Source organism: Ictalurus punctatus, chromosome 27, assembly GCF_001660625.3.
Source record: "Ictalurus punctatus breed USDA103 chromosome 27, Coco_2.0, whole genome shotgun sequence".
In the NCBI taxonomy this organism is placed as follows: Eukaryota; Metazoa; Chordata; class Actinopteri; order Siluriformes; family Ictaluridae; genus Ictalurus; species Ictalurus punctatus.
Window position 1 is genome coordinate 1,938,396 of NC_030442.2, and position 23,429 is coordinate 1,961,824.

The 23,429-nt window shown below is 39.4% G+C and overlaps 1 protein-coding gene across 1 annotated transcript; it reads right to left on the reverse strand.

Moving 5' to 3' along the window:
• Positions 1-292: 292 nt before the first annotated feature.
• LOC124626410 (uncharacterized) lies at positions 293-19,738 on the reverse strand. Its single transcript, XM_053676518.1, has 6 exons — positions 19,544-19,738; positions 18,322-18,350; positions 5,304-5,374; positions 1,470-1,823; positions 1,178-1,390; positions 293-660 (listed from the first exon to the last, which is right to left on the reverse strand). Exons 3-6 carry the CDS (start codon positions 5,356-5,358, stop codon positions 308-310), a joined length of 975 nt encoding a protein of 324 aa, XP_053532493.1. The 5' UTR covers positions 5,359-5,374; positions 18,322-18,350; positions 19,544-19,738; the 3' UTR covers positions 293-307.
• Between the last annotated feature and the right edge of the window lie 3,691 nt (positions 19,739-23,429).

Genomic DNA, 23,429 nt, shown 5'->3' on the forward strand with positions numbered 1-23,429 from the left:
GGAGAGCGGAGATCCTCACGTCCTCTCACAGCACAGGAGTAGTTTCCTGCATCTTCACTGGAGATCAGGTAGAGCTTGTTGTGTTTGGTGAGTTTGTCAGGAGCAGGCTGTCCGTTCCTGTACCACATGTAAGTGGGTTTGTTAGACAGAGTGCAGGAGGTGATGCAGCTCAGCGTTACTGTAGTCTGTCCTTCTGATGCCACTGCAGAGCAACTCACTCTTACCTGCAGATCTGAATGTGCAAAAAATAAAGGAAAGTGATTTAACAGATTTACATCGATACAGAGAGACCAGAACTAGAGACAGTTCAGTGTAGGACATTACCTGTAACACTCAGAATCACTCCAGGTTCAGCAGAGAATCCTTTACCATCATTAGTAAGGAATCTAAGTTGATATTCTCCAGAGTCTTTCTTTGACAGGTTTTTCATTTTCAAAGTGCTGCTTTTGTCTTGTTCCACATATTCAACTCGATTAGTAAACTGTGTTTCCTGCGTCAGGTTCTTGGAGTCTTTACCACTCTGAAAATAATACCAGAATACTTCTCTAACACTCAGATCACTGGGATGTGAGTAATTTCCAGCAAACTCCACTGAAGACCCTTCCACAGCACAGACTCTTTTGTCTCTGTAGGTCACACTATAACAGCTCCTGCCAACACCTGAAATGGTAACAGGTCATTGGAAGGTTTTATTTGAAGTTGATTTAAAACTATTTTGGTAACATCAGTGTTTCAGTCCTGAAGAGAGACTAGATTTGACTGATTATTTTAGATCACTTATAATAAAGAAAAACAGAGAATTTCTGAGAGTTGAGAGAGCAGCTTCACTCGACTCACCACCAGTGTATAAAACCTGAATGTGTAGTGATAGATAGAAATGATAGAATTCTGTAAATATGTACTGTAGTTAGTTTGTGATGCCATGAAGAAAGAAGCAATAAAAGTTATAATCTATTATTTTCTATTCGGATAAAACTATTCTATTCATCAGAAAAGCTTCCTTCTTCCTGTAAGATGTTTTGATATTGAAATGATCTTGACGAATCAGTGAATATGTAAATTTTTCTATGACATCATCTGGTGACTTCTAGTGAGTTTTTGAGCTTGCATTAACTTCTTTCCCAACACTGAAATCAAGAGACCCTCCATTACATCATGAAGCCAAATGAATACTCACACACTGGAAGAGAGAGAATAGTACCATAGCTGTGAACAGAGCAGGAGTAACTGCCTTCTTCAGCTTTACTTAAAGAGAATGTTTCCATGTTGTCTTTGTATTTCTCAAAGATTTTTCCATTCTTGTGCCAGTTATACTGAACAGTAAAGGTCAGAGGACAGGAAGTGCGGCAGGTGAGACTTTGTTGTGTGGAGTCGTGGGTCACCTGCAGGTCTAAATGAAGATAAAGGTGAATGTTTGAACACAGACGTGTATAAGAGCACAGGTTATTACAGACTAGCTGCTCTGTTACCTGTAACTGTTAGAGTAACTCCAGCTGAGCTCAGATATTTCTCTCCTTTATCCGTAATGAACACGAGGCGATATTCCCCTGAGTCTCTCTCTCTCAGGTCTGTTATTGTAAGAGTCGAGCGGAAGTTTGTCATCTCTGTGTAGCTCACACGTCCTGCGTAGTCTGAGTCTAAAGCTAAATCCTCTGGATGTTCCTCCTTCCTCCATTTAGCTTTGTCCTTTAGGCTGAACCAGAAGCCAGTGATGATGATGATATTTGAGTAAGAGCACGTCAGGGTCACAGATGACTCCCTCAGAGCACAGATCTTCTCAGGATGGCATGACACCTTCACGTCCTGGATACCTGATACTGAAACTGAATTGTTAACATCAGATATTAAAAGACAATAAAACAGCTTCATATTTGTAATGATCACAGTTTCCTTTAAGAAATAGAGAAGCTTCTTATTGTGATCAGACTTTTAATCAGACTTTTACCACAAGCACAGCTGGATCCTTGAATCTGGTTCATTTTCTCTAACAGCAGCTCTGACAGTAGCTCCAGCTGTAAGCTAAATCAGGTTTATATTAATGCACTCCTTCTAATATGTGATTGTTTCTTTAATAAAAACTCTCACAGGCGCTCCACATTAACACATTATAAAATGAGTGAAACTGTTGATCAGGACATTTATTGATCATTTTTGGAAGAAGTCATCAGCGTGCACACTTTGTAATAGTCAGAGGTAAAGCTGGAACTTTGAAGATGATGTTTTCAGACACAGCATTGTAGTTTCTCAGTAATATAATAAGCGGAGGTTTTGTCTTATTACGTTATTAACTAAAGAGAAAGAAAAGAAATAGAGGCTCGTGAGGGAGTGACACACAGGAATAAAACACTGGCATGAGCTGTTATAGGAAAATAAACAACTTTATAACAAATAATCATGCTTTTGGGGGAGAAAGGGGAAGAGGCTACACACACACACACACACACACACACACACACACACACACACACACACACACACACACACACACACACACACACACACACACACATATACAGAGATCAGGATCAAAACCCACACCACCACCAGAGGGCTCCCTCTCCTGAATTCTAGGACACTTCTTCACTTGTCACTGCCATTTCCTCTTCACAGATTATATAAAACACTTTCATACTCATTGTCATTACTGAGATCGCCTGTTGTCTAAGGTCTGAGCTGTTATTTTGTGGATGCTTTGCCATGTTTCTGACTCCTGCCTAGTTCTGACTGTTCTCTGGATTTGTCCTGCCTGCTTTCTGATCATTGTGGAGTTCAGTCTGTTACACTGTCTCTGTGATGCTGTTGTTTAAGATTAAATGAAGAATTTTAACTCTACACATTACAACACTGATTTCTCAATATTGCTAAAAGTCCTGATTAAGTATTTAAATGTCAAGTACAGTTAAAACACCTGGACAAAAAAATACAGTGATCAATGCTATTGATGTTCATGCACATAAAAGTGTTAATAAAGTCTTTGTGTTTATGAGCTAACAGTGAATTATAAATAAAAGCAATATTGAACAACATAAGCTATTCATACTATAGTCTACTCAGACTCCTTCATTCTTATTATTAGTGTGCGTCAGCAGTGTCCTGCGGCCAGCGTAAAAAACATGTCCGGTTCTGCCCAAGGCCGATGACACGGACCTCCAAGTTTTGTGAAGGACAGTGTTCCACTTGTTGTTGAGGAGGTGACTCCTCCTTCAGGCTTCTCAGTGTATGTCACTTCACCTCTTGGCTTTAGCAAAGATGTTGTCTTGGCAGCACTTCTTGGCTTCTCTGAGGACGTCGCTCCACCTCCTGGCTTCTCTGAGGTTGTGCATCTCCTGACACGAGCAAGGAGATGTTTGCTCTTTGCTCCACCTTAGTACAGGAAGTTGCTCTTCCCAGGCAATGCCTGCCTCATGGTGGACTTTCGACAAGGTCCTGTACATCTTGTTTTACATTTGTCACTCCTCAGCCATGCATTAAGGAGGGTTCTGTCATGATTCCCCTCAGCGCACAGTGCATTTCCCAGTGTGGCTCGTTCTGCTTGATTCTTTAGTAAAGAATGTCTTTAATTTGTGTACACCTGTTCTTATTTCCACCCTTGATCAGTTCATCTATTTATACCCTCATGTTCCTTTGTCTCGATGTCTGTCTCAAGACATAAATCTTAACATCCATCCATACATCAATTTTCTGTACTGTTTATCCTACACAGGGTAGCAGGGAGCCTGGAGCCCGAATACCCAGAGGAAACCACCAAAGCACGGAGAGAGCGTGCAAACTCTGAACCCCCAACCTGGAGGTGCCTTCAAATCCTATCACTGCTGACCTGCCACTACTGGGCCCTTAAGCAAGGTCGTTAACCCTTAACTACTCAGTTGTATAAATAAAATATGTGTGTTGCTCTGGATAAAAGCGTCTGCCAAAGGCCATACATGTAAAATGTATAAATGTGCAGTACCCTCCACTAATATTGGCACCCTTGGTAAATATGAGAAAAGAAGGCTGTTTAAAATTGTCTTTATTGTTTAACCTTTTGATAAATTCAAAGATTTCACAAAAATACTCTGCTCCCATGGATATCAAACAATTGTAAACACTGTCACGAACCGGAGTTGGCCCAGAAGCAGAAGCGGGTGCGTAGTAAAGGGTAGTTCCAAAGACGTAGTCATAAAACAAGCAAGGGTCAGGCGATTGGACAAACAAAGCACAAGGGGACAGGCAGAAAGCACAGTCGTAAACGGGAATAGAGGTCGAGATAACAAAGATAGCAAACGAATGTGAAAGGCTTGGAAATGCAGAGAACAAGTCTACTGAACGTATACTTCACAATGAACATTTGGTGAATGACTCTCTAAATACTAGTGGAGAGAGTGTGTGTGTGATTAGTGACAGGTGTGGGAGATTAGAAGTCCGGGGATGGTGAGCACATGCGTGCATGCTCTTTAATGTCTTGGGACATTTTGTTTAGGATACATGGCATCATGGACTCTATCAAATATCAACAGACAGTAAATGAAAACCTGACTGCTTCCACCAGAAAGCTTCAAATTGGCCGTGGTTGGATCTTCCAGCAGGACAATGATCCAAAACATACAACAAAATCAACACAGAAATCTTTTACTGACCACAAAATCAAGGTCCTGCCATGACCACCCCAGTCCCCTGACCTGAACCCCATAGAAAACCTGTGGGGTGAACTGAAGAGGAGAGTCCACCAGCATGGACCTCGAAATGTGAAGGATCTGGAGAGGTTCTGTATGGAGGAACGGTCTCAGATCCCTCGCCATGTATTCTCCAACCTCATCAGGCGTTATAGGAGAAGACTCAGAGCTGTTATCTTGGGAAAGGGAGCTAGCACAAAGTATCGACTAAAATACTAAATAAATACTAATAAAACTCTAGAGAACAAGAGCCTTTAAACTGTTCTGCTCTAAGAGCAGCTTCCCCAGTTCACATCCTGGCCTGAAACATTACAAAACAAACTGCAAAACTGTTCTCAGATCAGCCGACACATTCATCACTACTGTAGCATTAGCGTTTAATGTTGCCACCAGCATGAAGCTGTTAAACAAGCGACAATATCTCGAAAATAAAGCAAGCTGGATCTAGCACACAGAAGTAAATACTCATTTAGCACAGTTTATGGCCTTTTGATAACCTGGAATCTGTTACAACATTAGGAGTTTTTCATGTCCATTCATTTTGTATCTGGAGTTGTTTAGTTTAGGCCTGTTAGGAAAAGCCCACAGCTAACATATTCCATGTAGCAGAGACAGGTTCATCTTAACACTCAACAAATACAGCAACCCTACCTGTAATATTTAACAACAGGATCAGCAGCAGCAGCTTTCTGGATCCAACGTCCATAGTTCCACTTAGAGCCCTGAAAAACACAATCATTTAACTGTTTAACTGGGAGATCACTATAAACACAATCGATATCAATATGCATAGGTGTGCCCGTTGTATATTAATATATATGTTCTGTTAAAATTCGTATTTACGTTAATATACAAATTTACTAATGTGAACATAATCATAAAGAGAGTTTTTTCTTACGTCCTCTCGGGTCTCCTCTTAGTCATGTTCTAACTTAGTGGAAATGTGCAGTGGTGTGATCACAGGGCGTGTGTGTGTGTGTGTGTGTGTGTGTGTGTGTGTGTGTGTGTGTGTGTGTGTGTGATGGGGGGTGGGTGGGTTAGTAGCTGAAGATGAAAAAGAAGTTTGTTTCCTTCCTTTTTGTCTGAGCGTGACCTTCACTTAAAGAGTCCCGTTATACACACACTATCAATTTTAGTATTGAATTAAAAAACACAGCAGTCACACACTCCTGTACACTATACATGATAATAATTGACATTTTTTTCATCTGCATTGGGCAGCTCATCAACAAAAGAGCTGAAATACACACTGAGTGGAGCTTTACATTCTCCACCAGGCCTTTCCCCCTTTAAATTCATCTCCACATAACATTTCTCATACTTTTATTAATTTAGCTGAGACTTTAATTCACTTTCATTATTTAGTTTAAGAACACAACACTGTCTCTCTGGCTGTACTGGGGTTTCTGTACACAAGAAGACGAGTAAAATATCAGATATATTATAGAATATAATAACATCCTGCACCTTCTTTATCAGTGTGAGTTTATTAATTCTCTTAATTCTGTAAACCCAGATGTGTGAAGTATGTAATGTTTCAGAGTTGAGTTCTGTTTCTATGGTTATTTTCACACGTTCTTGGCTGGAGTGCTATTTGTAACTGAGGACAGCAGCAGCAGTGGTTACGCTGTGGTTACGCTCTTGCTGGTCAGTGCATGAGTCATACAGTATAGCGTGTTTAATACATCTTGTTTGAGTGTGTGTGTGTGTGTGTATGTATTTGTGTGTGTGTGTGTATTCGTGTGTTTGTGTGTGCATGTGTGTGTGTGTGCATGTGTGTGTGTGTGTGCGTGTGTGTGTGTGTATTTGTGTGTGTGTGTGTGTGTGTGTGTGTGTGTGTGTGTGTGTGTATGTGTGTGTGTGTATTTGTGTGTGTGTGTGTGTGTGTGTGTGTGTGTGTGTGTGTGTGTGTGTGTGTGTATTTGTGTGTGTGTGTGTGTGTGTGTGTGTGTGTGTGTATGTATTTGTGTGTTTGTGTGTCCTCTCAGCGAGTTTAATATAGCAGAAAATCAGGAAGTGGCCCGAAAGTGTCAGAGGTTGCTGTAGAATTCAGGAGCGTGCTGCCTCTGCTGGTGATGAGGGGAAACGCCTCACTTACAGTGTGACAGTAGTGTCAGTGCAGGTCAAGGGTCACGCTCGTGCTGTGTATAAGAATTCACTTTAAACTTCACTCTGTCTCTGTCCATCATAGGTAATAACTAGGAGATCACTATAAGCACAGTCTATATCAATATGCATAGGTGTGCCCGTTGTATATTAATATATATGTTCTGTTAAAATTCGTATTTACGATAATATACAAATTTACTAATGTGAACATAATCATAAAGAGAGTTTTTTCTTACGTCCTCTCGGGTCTCCTCTTAGTAATGTTCTAACTTAGTGGAAATGTGTGTGTGTGTGTGTGTGTGTGTGTGTGTGTGTGTGTGCGCGTGTGTGTGTGTGTGGGTCTGTGTGTGTGGGTCTGTGTGTGTATGTGTATGTGTGTGCGTGCGTGCGTGCAAGTGTGTCACAGGGGTGAGAATATGTGCTAGACTAGAGGCAAGAAGCTGAAGATCAAGGAGGAGTTCGTTTCCTTCCTGTTTTCTGAAAAAAATCAGTTTACACAGCAGTCAAACACTCATATACACTTTACATGATAATGAATGACTTTTTTTTTTTACATTTTAATGATATCTGCTTTTTAATTTAGCTGAGACTTTAATTCACTTTCACTAAAGCAGCAGCTGTTAAATCTGTGGTTACGCTCTTACTGTTCAGTGCACAAGTCATATAGTATAGTGTCTTTCAGACTCATTTAAAATTGTGCTTCTCTTGTGTGTGTGTGTGTGTATTTGTATGTTTGTGTGTCCTCTCAGATAGTTTAATATAGCAGAAAATCAGGAATTGACCCGAAAGTGTCAGAGGTTGCTGTAGAGTTCAGGAGTGTGCTGCCTCTGCTGGTGATGAGGGGAAACGCCTCACTTACAGTGTGACAGTAGTGTCAGTGCAGGTCAAGGGTCGCTCTCGTGCTGTGTATAAGAATTCACTTTAAACTTCACTCTGTCTCTGTCCATCACAGGCAATAACACACAATTAAACATTTAATTCAAGTAAATTTCATCGATAAATAAATGAAAGTTATAACGAACCTAGATTATTACTTGCAGATATTGTCTGTTTTTTAAGGACACAGGTCTCCCTATGGACCAGGGGACCAGCTGAACTGTTAATGATCCGAGGCTGAGCCCAGATTGTTCTTCATGTGGGGTTTTCATGTGGGGTTTTTTCTTCTATGTGAGGGCTAATTGCTTTTTTAAAAAATGTGAAAATTAGAGAAGGAAGGAAGGAAGGGTTTGGATTTGATTTACCGCATAAACTGTACATGAATAACCCAACCACTCGAATGTCTCTAACAAACTTGGTTGGAATGAGCTTTTTTTTTTTTTGCTGGCCAAACATGCTGAATGGAAAGCAGTGGTGTTTTACACAGCTTGGCCCTCTATCTGCAGTCCCCAAATCAATGGGTTCAGCTGGGATGGTTCCTGTTGCCTCTTGGGATATTCACGGCCCTCTGTTCTGATCTCCCTCATCTTTACTGTCTATTTTACCTCTCTCTTCTGTCTCCTTTCCTTCTCTATCCTGACTGTCTGATCTGTAAGTGTCAGTAGAAATCAGTAGAAACAAAAGAAATAATGGACAGTTCTCCAGCTCAACGGTTTCAGCTCAGCTAGTAGCCTAACGTTTTGTTTTATGGAGGCTGTGGAAACTTAGCTGCCAAAGTATGACATGATTAGACAAAAAGTTGGATTTATTATAAATCTTGCCTCAGGTGTTACTGTATTATACTGTTAGCAGGACTACCAGACTGATAAATATAAAACTTTTTGTCTATCTAACACAAGACTAGGCTAGTTGGGTGTCATTAACCAAGGGGAGACACAACTAAGCTATCATTATATGGGATTAGCTGCTACAGAGTCATGCAAACTACGCTAGCTGTCCTTATTCTCTGCTCTTCTCATGTTCACGTCACTTGGAACTAGGAGCTCAAACTGCAATTTTTTAAAAAATCTTCTAAGCCACGCCCCTTCCGTCTCTATACTGGAGTATGATTTAGGGATTTGAAAAGAGGAGAAATAATGTGCTTGTTGATGTACGACTCACTTTCTTAATTTTGTTGTTTTACAGTCTATGCGCACGTCATCCTTTCAACCACCAGATGGCACTCGCGCACACCGTACTGAAAAGCTTCAAGCGTAATGACCTTTTAATGAACATAAAGATAATCTCATTACTATGAAATGTTCGGGTATGTCACAATATAATCATTTACTTTATTGAGTTCTTTCAAAATGAAACTATGAACTGATTCAATCAGTTGTAGATTAATGTATTTGAATTTTTTATTGCCATGAACATGAACACAATACATAATTTTTTTTAATTCATTTATTATTACACTGAGATTATTGTGCATCATTTGTCGTACAGCCCCTGTGAATGAGCTCTTAATATAGAAACGATCATGTATTAGATATAATAAGCTTTTTAATATAAACCTGTGATTTGCAGCCAGAACTGCTGTCTGGCCAATCAGAATTGAGAATTCATCAGCACAGTGGGATAATGCATTTGACAGAAACCCTTTATCATGTGTTACATATCATCACTGTATTACTTTAACATCGGTAACAGCTATCACTTAATCTATCAAATCATACGTAAACCACTTAATCAGCATCCTAATAATAATAATAATAATAATAATAATAATAATAATAATCTACAGCATATGGAATGTGATCTGTATCAGTAACAATCATACGTACACAAACCCACACACCCTCCACCCACAGTGCAGCGTCTGTACGAGTGTCTTCACGTGTGTCTTCACGTGTGTCACAACGCCATTGAAAACCACAAAGCATTAACGCTGCTGAAATTAATGCCACCAATTTCACAATTATAGGTCCACGTGTTTCTAGTTAAAACCAGACGAAGAAGCTTTCAAGAAAAAGATTTATTTCCTCATTCATAAGTAAAGTTCTGAACTGACATTAAGGACTAAAAGCTCACAACAAACACACGTAAATCATTTTATACACGTTACACAAAGACAAGTATCATTGTTGTGAACGTTGATGTCCTGAGAGTGACTTTTACATCCTTTAAATAAAACCGTAACTAAAAAAATACAATAATGTGCAAACGATTCACAACAATTGCTGTTATTTTTACTCCCAGTGATTACTGATGTGTTTACAGTAACATAAATACACTTAAGAAAACTTCATTCTTTTTGTTGTTTTAACAGAATAAAATGAGCAATGCGTGTATTAAAAGCTTTGTAAAAGCTCGAGTGCAGTGGTTTATATCTAGACACAAGCTGAGGAAGTTTGCACAGCGGGGACATTTCCTTAATTACATCAACAAGTCATATGTGGAGGTGTTCTAGTTAATAACCCTGACCCTACCTCAGGAAAATGTTTCACTACGCTGGACTAAAGAAAGACTGGTTTAAAATGAAGCGTCTCTTTTACCTCCCTAGAAAGCACGGACTCCATCTCATTTGAAAAACATGATGAGGCACGTTTTCACTAGTTTACTAACATGTAAACTGGATTTGTTTAATTAAGTTAGCCCGTTTTCTTCACTAATACCAGGTTAGACTAGCGTCGATTCCACTCGCTAACATAACTGACTAGGCAGCGAGTCAAATTTGAGCTAAGGATAAATTTTGATTATTTACAGGATTTATTTTCGTCTGATTATCTCACTAACAAACATTACAGCATTAGTCATGTAAATGACCAGCCAATGACGGCACGATAAAAAACAAGTTCATAGGTAAATAATTTAAGCACTGCAAATTGTTTTTGCATTTAAAATAATGTGAATATAAATCAAACACTTTATTGAAGATTATAATGTAAAAACATATAGTTTAAGGTAAAACAGTATACAATATTATAAGAGCTCTATAATACACGATCAAAGCAATAATACTGCTAGCTGTACTCTAATAAAATGTTAAAGCCGTCCCTCTTCTCCTGTTAGATTTGGAAGCAGTGTTGAGGGTTAAAACAGACATACAGGACAGAACTATCACATCTCTCTCAGCTTTTTTCCAGGAACCTGAAGTGCTACCTCTTTAGCTTTTAGATCCCAGGCCACAGGACTAATGATGGGCTACACTGCTGAAGTGGGGAGTTTCTGGATCTTGCTGTAGAACTGAGACGGATCATCAGCTGCTTCGTCTGCTACAAGCCTGTGGAACAAAAAGAGGTGATCTAAAGACTAGAATAGTGTAATGTCTTACATTTCTAATCAGTCACTTAATGAACTTAATGAAGCACAGTGAGTGTTGATGTAATGATAATGACCTGCTCACTGGATGGCAGCTCCTGCTAACGTTCACAGCAGCGTACTGAACATCCTCTTCCTCTGTGGTGTCTGGAGGAAGTCTGGGTGATGGAGACACTTCCTGTGTGGGGGAGTTTTTAAAGACAACACTGGCATAGTGAACGTCATCCTGATCACCTCAGGCGACTCTTCCACTGCGGCCTGAGGCAGGAGTGGAAACTCATAATTAATCATGTCAATCCATCGATCCATCAATCCCTCCCTCTATCTATTTACACAGGAATCTTGAATGGTGGATGCTCCACATAAATGGATTTTAAAAAGTTGGTTCATTGTTATTGTGAGAAGTGCAGATAAGTGTAAGTGTCTGCCATCTGGTGGTCAAAACAATGAAGTGCAGATAGTAGCCTAGTCTACTCCTAGTGGATGCTGCAACGGGGTTGCGGTTTCCAACTACCAAATCTGTGCATCTAATGTTTTGAAAATGCTTTATTTATTTATTTTATTATTATTATTATTATTATTATTATTATTATTACAAACAATAAAGTCAACTGGTAAGATGAAGTAATGCTGTGTAATTATTAATAAAGATGTGACTGTGACATAGGAAGATGTCGTCTCAGGAAGCAGCCGAAATAGTTCTTTAATCCAAGTTGAAGACTGAACCGAGGACCCTGGAACTGTGAGGCATCAACTCTACCTGCTGCGTCACCGTGCTGTCGCAAGTAATAATAGTGCAATAAATAACAGCAGTGACCAAAAAAAGGAAAAAAAATAATCCAAAATATCACAATTAGAATATAATAAGACAGTGTGTAACAGAATACAAAAACAGCTTGTTGAGCCCATTACAAAGTACCCTGAACTGAACTGTTCTCTATTTCATGTAAAAAGTTTTGTACTGCTTTAAAAAAAAAAAAAAATTATAAGCTGTTGTGTAAATAAATATTTAACACTTCAAAGCAGTGTACAGTACTCAGTCCTTCAAAAGCTCGATTTTATTCTTGTACATAGAAACATTTTAAACATTGGACAGTAACAGATCAGGCAAAGTAGAATTCATTGTCATAGAGGTTGGTATCATTATCAGTTATCATCATCATTATCAGTTTTACACTGTAGTTTACAACACATGAAAATGATATTTACAGTAAAATGTTTAGATAAATTGATAAAAGGACAGTCTCAATCTCCAGTTCTGGAGTACTTCTCCTCACTGAGTCGAGGAGCCACACCCTGAAAAAAAAATAATACACATCAACACACACACACACACACACACACACACACACACACACACACACACACACACACACACAGAGTGAGAGAAAGATAGAGAGACAACTTACCCTCAGCGTGTCATAATCAGAGGACATGGTTGCAGGATTCAGGGTTGTGTAAATGTCATTGGCAGAGTCTTGAACATTCTACACGCACAGACACACACACACGCACAATGTGAAGTCCTTCATCATCCATTGTGTCTAAATTTTGAGCCTTTGATCTAGTGTTTGCATATTCAAGTAGTTTGGGCCTTGCTTCATTTTGTTGATTACTCATTTGGATTTGAGGGTAAAATAAAAAGCAGTGTTGTTTTGGTGAGAGAGAGGTCGCAGTGACAATGGGCTGTGCTGATTTGATAAATGTCGCCTGATATCGAGGACGAGAAAACCAGGATAATTCATTTCATAATAAAATATACAAAAAAATAAAATCACAGTGTGATCTGTGGACTGAAATTGATAAGTGTGCCACGCTTGTGCATTTTGTTCTTCTCGGTCTCCTCCTGCAGTAAACCTCCAGTATTTCACACACTGCCACCTCCATATCCCTGAGCTCGGAGTGCAGCTGGCTGCTTTTTAAAATGGAAACGAGACTATACAATGAGCTGCTCTGTGCGTTGTGTTAACCGTCCAGGAATTAACATTTAGAACTGGAAAATATTTCAGTTCTAGTTCCCCTCCTAAACCACTGCACTACACCAATATATCTTTCTTTTAGTCTTAGGAAATACATTTATTAATTTCAGTCTGAATTAATAAACAAAGTATCTGTAAAGGGACAAAATGTGTTCTCAGCAGTGATACGAATGTATGACCAGATCTGGGATATGAAAACTTACCCTCAGCGTATCATAATCAGAGGACATGGTTGCAGGGTTCAGAGTTGTGTAAGTGTCACTGGCAGAGTCTTGAACATTCTAGGTGGGAAATAAGAGTTTAGACAACTAAACACACACACACACACACACACACACACACACACACACACACACACACACACACACACACACAAAGAGGTATACGTACTTGCAGAGTGTCATAATCCGGGGACGTATTCATGGGGTTCGGTGCTGTGTGTGTGTCATCTCCAGGCTTTGGAACACTCTGAGAGAAATGAAGAGAAAACGTCTTCAGTATTTATTCAATAACAGATTTATAGGAACTTTATGTGGAACTTGATGAAGATAAAGACGTAAAGTGAAAAGTTCTCTCAGTACCTGAATGTCTGTGTCTCTCTCTGCTCCTCTCTTCCTCCTATTCACACAAACGACATAAAAACATGGCGGTTCAATCCGTTCCTGCTTCACTCAGCTAATGATAAACACTGGATTAAGTTTACGGTACAGATTCACTGTAATGATGAAAGAATTCTGTCGCTCACTTAATGCACAGAACGGCAGTAAGAAGAGAGAGAAGCAGAGCAGGAACGAGTGCAGCAGCTCCCCATACAGCATACAGCTTCCACACCTCCGCTGAGCTCTCCTCATCACCTGAGAAATCTTTTAGCACATCTACAGAGCAACTGTTACTGTCAGAGAGGATACTGTTACTTTTTGACAAATAAATGATTTTTTCTAAACGCAGAAATGAAATGCTACTGAGCAAGTAAAAAACCTTCATTCCAGTATAATGACTTTTTACTAACCTGTGTAGTCTTTATACAGCACTTCAATAAAATACCAGTAAAGTGTTACTCATTTAAATAAGGAATAAAACACTCGAGGGCGTGTGTCGTTAATCAACTGTGGGGTGGTGTGATGTGGCCGATTCAAAGAGTCTGTTACCATCTTGAAATTGATTACTTTTCTATAACAACACATTTATTTATTTGGCTGATACTTTAATCCAAAGTGACACAAAATCCAACCCAAGTATAAAAGCTGCTCTCTGTCAGTGCTGAGGATTGAACCTGAGCTATCACAATGTTATACATTAATATAATGACTGAGTTTTGTGGCTCACATGTCACAGTTAGTTCAGGAGAGCGGAGATCCTCACGTCCTCTCACAGCACAGGAGTACGTTCCTGCATCTTCACTGGAGTTCAGGTAGAGCTTGTTGTGTTTGGTGAGTTTGTCAGTAACAGGCTGTCCGTTCTTCTACCACATGTAAGTGGGGTTGTTAGACAGAGTGCAGGAGGTGATGCAGCTCAGCGTTACTGTAGTCTGTCCTTCTGATGCCACTGCAGAGTGACTCGCTCTCACCTGCAGATCTGAATGTGCAAAAAATAAAGGAAAGTGATTTAACAGATTTACATCGATACAGAGAGACCAGAACTAGAGACAGTTCAGTGTAGGACATTACCTGTAACACTCAGAACCACTCCAGGTTCAGCAGAGAATCCTTTACCATCATTAGTAAGGAATCTAAGGCGATATTCTCCAGAGTCATTCTTTGACAGGTTTTTCATTTTCAAAGTGCTGCTTTTGTCTTGTTTCACATATTCAACTCGATTAGTAAACTGTGTTTCCTGCTTCAGGTCCTGGAAGACTTTACCACGCTGAAAATAAAACCAGAATACTTCTCTAACCCTCAGATCACTGGGATGTGAGTAACTTCCAGCAAACTCCACTGAAGACCCTTCCAAAGCACAGACTCTTTTGTCTCTGTGGGTCACATTATAACAGCTCCTGCGAACACCTGAAATGGTAACAGGTCATTGGAAGATTTTATTTGAAGTTGATTTAAAACTATTTTGGTTAATTTTCATCTTTCTATGGCTAGATCTTTGCATTTTATTCAGCTAGACATTAGGTTTTTAGGAAATAAATGTTGTGTGTTATGCTTTGTTTTGCACTGTTCTATTCTTCTTCACAAATTTTGATGTGCAAACGATCATGAGGATTCAATGACTATGCAAATTATTCTGTGACATCATCTAGCAATTTCTAGTGAGTTGGCAAAACTGAAATCAACTAAAATCCATTACATGATGAAGCCAAATGAATACTCACACAGTGGAAGAGAGAGAATATCGTTATATCCAAGAACAGAGCAGGAGTAACTGCCTTCTTCATCTTTACTTAAAGGGAAAGTTTCCACGGTGTCTTTGTATTTCTCTAAGTATTGTCCATTCTTGTACCAGAAGTACCGGGGAACAGAAGAGGTCAGAGGACAGGAAGTGCGGCAGGTGAGAGTTTGTTGTGTGGAGTTGTGGGTCACCTGCAGGTCTAAATGAAGATAAAGGTGAATGTTTGAACACAGACGTGTATAACAGCACAGGTTATTACAGACTAGCTGCTCTGTTACCTGTAACTGTTAGAGTAACTCCAGCTGAGCTCAGATATTTCTCTCCTTTATCCGTAATGAACACGAGGCGATATTCCCCTGAGTCTCTCTCTCTCAGGTCTGTTATTGTAAGAGTCGAGCTGAAGTTTGTCATCTCTGTGTAGCTCACACGTCCTGCGTAGTCTGAGTCTAAAGCTAAATCCTCTGGATGTTCCTCCTTCCTCCATTTAGCTTTGTCCTTTAGGCTGAACCAGAAGCCAGTGATGATGGTGATATTTGAGTAAGAGCACGTCAGGTTCACAGATGACTCCCTCAGAGCACAGATCTTCTCAGGATGGCATGACACCTTCACGTCCTTGATACTTGATACTGAAACTGAATTGTTAAGATCAGATATTAAAAGACAATAAAACAGCTTCATATTTGTAATGATCACAGTTTCCTTTAAGAGATTCTTACTATCAGACTTTTACCACTTCACAGCTGAATTCTTAAATCTGGTTCATTTTCTCTAACAGCAGTTCTGACAGTCGCGCCTGCTGTAAGCTAAATCAGGTTTATATTAATGCACTCCTTCTAATACGTTCTCATTTCTTTAGTAGGACTTTTACATTTCCTTAGCACTTGTATCACAGGCGTGCCACGTAAACAGATTTTAACAATGAGTGCAATTTTTGATAAGGTGAAGTTTTGAGGAGATGGTTACTAAGCATTTTTGGAAGAATCCATCAGTGTGCATGCTTTAGTCAGAGGTAAAGCTGTAACTTTCAAGATCATGTTTTCTGACACGGCTTTGTGGTTTCTCAGTAACATGACAAGCTGCATTTTTCTGACATTAACTTCAATAGACAGAAAAAAAGGCTGGTGAGGGAATGTAATGTTTATAGGCCTAACAGTTTTAACAGTTTGGGATGTTTGTTTTATTGTCAGTGAACCCTTACTGATATCACGTGTAAAGTTTGGTGAATAATGATGAATTATACCACTAAACATTGTATAACCAGACTCAGCAGCTGTGGTGTAGCTACAAGGTGAATTCTGGATTTAAACACCCCTGAAATGTGTCTCCCAGACATGTCTCACCCTCCCTCATCCTCAGCACTGGAGACCCCTAGGGTTGTGTCATGAGCCCTCTGCTGTACCGCTTGTACACAGACTGTATGACTGTGTGGGGACTTCCAACTTTACCACTGTTGTCAAGTTTGCTGACGTTGTGGTGGGCCTGATTTCTGATTACAATGAGAAGACCCACCTGGAGGAGATTAAAAGCCTTGAGAACTGGTGCCAGGATAGCAACTCCTCCTGAACATCATCAAGACAAAGGAGTTGATAGTGGACTTCAGCATGAAACAGGAAAGGGGCTACAACCGCTTTTAGATCAACAGGACCCCAATGGAGAGAGTGGACAGTTTTTACAACCTTGGTGTTCACATCATGCAAGATGTGACCTCTCATGGTCCTGTCACATTAACACATTGGTGAAGAAAGCCCTTCAATGTCTTTACCACTTTAGAAGCTTAAGAGACTTCAAACTGCCCTCTAAGGTGCTAAGGAACTTTTACAAGCACCTTGACGAGAACCTGGCTTGGGAAAGGCACCAGGCAGGGCCTCTCCAGAAAGTGGTGCGATCGGCTGAGTGCACCATCTGCAGTGAGTTCCCTCACCTACAGTCTATCTACAATAAGTGGTTCTGGATGCCAGGAAGATGATGATGATGAGTCTTTATTGGTCACAGTGAAATTCTTTTTTCTTCACATATCCCAGCATGTTAGGAGGTTGGGGTCAGAGTGCAGGGTCAGCCATGATACAACGCCCTTGGACCAAAGAGGGTTACCGAGCTCAAGGTCCAACACTGGGAGCTTGACCCCTTCCCAGTGCTTGAACCCCCGACCTTCTGATCAGTAACCCTGAGCCTTAACCATCAAGCTACCACTGCTCCCACCAGTGATAGTGAAGGACCTCAGCCATCCGAACAATGGACTCTTCTCCCTGTTGCGGTCAAGAAAGAGCTTCTGCTCCCTGAAGGCCAACACAGAGAGAATGAGGAGGAGCTTCTTCCCACATGCCATTTGGAAACTCAACCAGGACAGCACCAAGGACTAGAGCTTGGGCTTGTGTACACAATACCCACAACCTGATATTCCACAGTGTTATTTTGCACAAAAAACTGCATATATACGGCACTTTATGCAAAAGTATATTCGAATACAGTCGTAGTGTTTCTGCCACCGATCTTTCTATCCCGTATTATATTTAAAAATGTTATTATATTTCAATATTTTATACTGTTTTCTAGAATGCAAATTTCTATATACAGTCGAGAAAATCATTTCACTGCACGTCGTACGGTTGTGTGTGTCATGAATACGGTTTGATTTTGAATTAACACACATACAGCACACTTTATTATAAAAAAAATTATGAAGACTAGAATAGCACAATTACTGTTCAAAATAATCTTATCCCATGTTAAAGAACATGGTTTTCACTGCAATTGTGCTGCAATGATTTTCATAAAAGGCCAAAGGATTGCAGACAGGATAGCAGACGCGGGTTCATCTTAATACTCAACAAATACAGCAACCCTACCTGTAATATTCAACAACAGGATCAGCAGCAACAGCTTTCTGGATCCAACGTCCATAGTTCCACTTAGAGCCCTGAAGAACACAGATAACACTAGAAACACAATTTATATCAATATGTACAGGTGTTCTTGTCTTTATATAATAATTTCTGTGAAATCGTACATGGCATCATGATGACATTTATATTTACAACAACCTGAAAGTAGAGACAGCTTTCTCTTACCTACTTTGGGTCTTTTTTTGTAAAGTTTTCTTTGTGGAAGTGGACAGTGATGTAATGACCGTTGTGAAATAAGAGGAAATCATGAGTCAATCTCTGTTCATCATAGAAAATGTGGCCCAATCTTCATACTTAAATGCTTTTAGCTCACTTTTAGCTTCTTTCTCATATACACCATAACACAAATGCATTAGAACTAGTGCATTAATATGTACCTGTGATTTACACGACAGCAGAAAATAATGTCAGAGCTGCTATTATAGAAAGTCAATCAACAATGTTTGACTGCTGCTTTTATCATGTCATCAGGCTACGATGCTCATACTGAGCATAATTTCCACATACTTCCTGCTCTTTGTCTTTACTCTTCCACACCTTCATAGTGTCCTGATTTATAATCGCACTATCCGGTGTCACCCAGAAGAGGATGGGGCCCATTTGGAGTCTGGTTCCTCTTAAGGTTTATTTTTTTCTAGAGACCAATTTATTCATTTATTCATTTATATTTATTCATTAAGCAGACGCTTTTATCCGAAGCGACTTACAAATGAGAAATATTTCTCTATAGCTGCTTTGTGACAATGTCTAAAAGTCCTACACAAATAAAATTGTATAGAACATCTGTGGTTTAGTTGTATTGGGAATGAGGGAAAGCTCCTTTACATTCAGTGTACCTTAAAGTGGAGGCAGGGGAGGAGAAATTTCCGTGAAACTCATTTCCTTAGCAGTGATAGAGATTCTGTCTAAGCAGCGGTGTAAAACACTTGAGCATTTGTATTTTGTTACTATACGTTTACTATACGTATTATTTCACCATATTTATAATTTAACTGAATATTATTCAAATTGAGTAGTCGTACTTTTACTTAATGACCTTCTAAAGAATTGATAATACATTTCCTCAGTACATTTTCATGAAGACCTTCAAAATACAACACACGCACACACAGAAACTTACACAAAAAAAACAAACCGCAAGATATGATTACATTAGATAGGTGATTTGATATCTATAAATTTAGAAAGATTTGCAAGAATTTATTTTGTTTCTTGCTCTATAACACTCATCTTTTACTCTACTAGATCCTACAAATGTCGTCAAATTTATATAAAAAAAAATACTTCCAAACACACAGACATGTTGAGGGATTTTCTGAACTGTTGTGGTAGTGACACAACACCATGGAAAAACAGCACAAAGAGCTGAAATATCTTAAAAGTTTACCTGTCAGTAGCGTGACGATCGCTGCTAATGTAATACTTCAGCCTTCGGACAGGTGACACGTGAAGATCCAAAAAATGTTGACTACTGGACAAAAATATCCATCTTACTGTCGTACTATTTACTGAAAGTCTTAACCAGTCTGTTCCTCCTTCACGTGTTCTGCACTTGTAAAAGGCTATGAGGTTCTTTATGACACTAGCAGTAATATCCTAGAAGTTGAGCAATGCACTTACCACAGCATTGTGTTTCCACAACATACTATTTCAGCTTAGTTTCTTCCTCTGTTTTAAAAAAAAAATGAGAACAGACATTCGAGTGTGATTACCACATAATTCTTACACTACATTCCTGTGTACATTATGTGTCCTGATTTACGTTTTTTTTTTTTTTATTGCTTCTCTTTTGTTTCATCTGTCTCTGTTCCTTCAAAAGGCTGGGCGCTCTAGGGTACTATTAAACTAATACTAGGGTCAGGGGTCATCCTCAAGTTCCAACTTATCCATCTTCAGACACACAGTGATAGCTATAGCACTACCTCCGCAAACGAATGAAATTGATAAAAAAAAAATTTTTTTAAATACTTCCGAACACACAGACCTGTTGAAGGCTTTTCTGAACTGTTGCAGTAGTGACACAACAGCACATAAAAACAGTAGAAAGAGCTGAAATATTTGAAGAGTTTACCTGTCAGTAACACGAGAATCGCTGCTACTGTAATATCTCTTCACATTCTGTACAACACGGTGACATCCACCTTCAGACAGCCGACACTTGAAGATCCACCACGTGTGGAATTTAGAAATATCCTTGGAAATAAAAAATAAATGTACCTTAAAGAATAGTAACTGCCTTAATCAGGCGGTTCCTCCTTCACTCGTACTGCACTTAAATTATTACTAATGATTGTTGTTGGATTTGTGGAGTTTGTAAGTATTTTAGCTGCTTCCTGAAATGACATCTTCCTATGACACCGTGAGCTTCTTTATTAATAATTACACCGCTTTAATTCATTTTACCAGTTGACTCAGAAAGATGGAACCCAAAACCAATAGGAGTAGACTAGGCTACTATCTGCAGGTCACCATTTTGACCACCAGATGGCACCACACACTGCTGAAAAGTAATTCAAGTAATTCAACCTACTTTCCACTTCATCTGTGTCAGAGTTGTGGTGGATCTGGCGTAAGAATACTCTTCAATTGGATGGATGTTGTTAATTATTATTATCGTAAATCCGCCCCTTTACGAGATCTCCCAATCATTATAAGGAGAAGCCATGCTTCTAGGTGGGACAAAGATAGTGTGCACTGTCCGATAAAATGTTTTTTATTCCATTGATTTATTTTTTAATTTTACAGTTTTCATGCAAAACCCACCTGTCCACACTCCCATTCACCCTCCGTGTTAGTGTCCAATGAGCGCTAATCTTTCCTCTCATTGAAACACATTGTACTCGAGTCTGCCATAGAACCCAAGAAACGTACGGCTTTTTTATGCAGGCCGGTGCAGTTTGATGAATTTTTTTGTGTAGTCTTAAAGCAATCGCCTGTGCTTTCAGTTAAAGCATTCAATTAAGTTAATCAGAATAGAAAATACCCTCAAAAATCATGCCAATTCATGCAGCACAATGGATTTAGTGCTGTAGCTATCACTGTGTGTCTGAAGATGGATAAGTTGGAACTTGAGGATGACCCCTGACCCTATATAATGATATCATCTAACACATAATAAAGTTATATGTACACACACACACACACACACACACACACACACACACACACACACACACACACACATCTCCATCTGTTGAATTCTTGATTGTAACTGTAATTGGTCAAACATTGTTGATTGATTTTCTATAACAGCAGCTCGGTGGGGCGGGACCGTCGACGCTACACCGGCCGGCGATTGAGGAATCCGTCGGGAAAATTCCACCACTCAGGCGACGGCGGAAGAGTATAAAGTGACGCTCTTCCGCCCCTGCGAGAGGGACGGCTAAGAGACAGACTACGTTCGAGTGCGGACGAGACAGCCGGATGGTGAGATCGCGTTCGACGGTGGATGACGGCACGGGAAACCCACACACAGCTCTTGGGAACCTCGACACGCCCTCGAGCACGTCACAACGCCAGCCACACCCCCACAAAACCCCTCACACTCACACACACTCGCCTGTGCTCCGCCCTTCCCTTACAGTATTCACAGCGCTTCACTTTCCCCACATTTTGTTATGTTACAGCCTTATTCCAAAATGGATTAAATTCATTATTTTACTCAAAATTCTACAAACAATACCCCATAATGACAACATGAAAGAAGTTTGTCTGAAATCTTTGCAAATTTATTAAAAAAAAAAAAAAAAAAAAAAAAAAAAAAGCACATGTACATAAGTATTCACTTTCTGGATGCACTGTATCTATTATTCTGTATAGAAATATAGAATAATAAGTCTGTGTCATGTTTAGGGCTTTGCAGCACACTTTATTCATTGCAGTTTACGTGAGTCGACACAAACACAAGGGAAGGTAATAATCCGGCATGTACACACACGCAGGCGCACACACTCACACTCACATCAATCAATAATAACACACCAAGCTATTATGCATCAGTTACTTGTTTAAAAAGATAGTTTGAGATGGTGTTGTTATTAATATCACCCTGCCCACCACAATCTGTGGTCACAAGCCACTTTGGATACCTCAAATGTTTGCACTTCACAAACACAGTCAACAAGTAAAAGTCACACACTTGCTTCAGTGGATAATCTAATAATCAGATACTGCTGACTTGTACATGAGAACTGCTGCTGTAATCATAAAGATTGTCCTGTACTTATCCCAAGACTCTTGGATTTACTCTTCTACAGCTGTATACTGTAACGATTTGTGATCTCATTATCGGGTGTCACCCAGACGAGGAGGGGTTCGTCTTTGAGTCTGGTTCCTCTTAAGGTTTCTTAAGGACCTACATCTAAACCTAAATCTGGAAAACAAAAGAACATATGATGAACACATACATACAAGTCACAAAAATACATTAAATAGCATTTAATCCAACACAAAAATAAACCAACCACGTGTTCATAAATATTCTAAAGGAGCCAAAAAAAAGTAAAATGTAGGTAAGGAATAAACTGAATTGTTAATCAAAATTTCTATTTCCTAAAATCCTGAACTGCTTCCATACTTTTAAGATAAAACAGCATACAATTTACATTTTTTGTAGCTCAAATATATATATATATATATATTTATTTTTAAATGTTATGTTAAATTAGAAATGAAGATCAGCGTCAATGACATTTCCCCTCCTCCCCGCCCCCTTCTCACATATGGCATGTCGGGCCAAATCAAAAGTCACCACGGGCCAACTTTAGCCCGCGGGCCCTAGTTTGGGCATCTCTGCTCTAGGGGGTCAAACAGGGAACCACATAGTGCCAGGGGTAAATCAAATGAGGAGGCCATCGCTTAGGAGTAAGCCTCGGATGATACACACACTTCATTATGCATGAGGATGAGCCCTTCATTTTATAATTATTATTATTATTATTATTATTATTATTATTATTATTGTTGTTGTTGTTGTTTAAGATTAATCTATGTGTGATTCTGTAACAAGGGTCTAATGGACTGAAGCTATTTTTTGGTTCATACTTGATTAAAATCCTACAAAAATATCCACACACTAATATTTAAATCTCTATTCTTTTGAATTCCATTAAATCTGGAGTATGAAGTTTTATTTATTTTAATTTACGAAGTTACTTAGGACTGTTTACCTTCAACAAGGCTCTGCCATTGTTCTGGCTGGGTGAAGAATGTGGAACACAAATTGCAGAATTCAGTGATAGAGTAATGACCATCACTGCACCTGCCTCTATTGT

Excerpts from the sequence above, each read along its gene's own strand:
- LOC124626410 (XM_053676518.1), bottom strand. The coding sequence starts at position 5,358 with ATGGACGTTGGATCCAGAAAGCTGCTGCTGCTGATCCTGTTGTTAAAT. Across the intron at positions 1,391-1,469 it reads AGTTACTCTAACAGTTACAG|ACCTGCAGGTGACCCACGAC; the intron begins GTAACAGAGCAG and ends ATCTTCATTTAG. Across the intron at positions 661-1,177 it reads TATTCTCTCTCTTCCAGTGT|GTGTTGGCAGGAGCTGTTAT; the intron begins GTGAGTATTCAT and ends TTACCATTTCAG.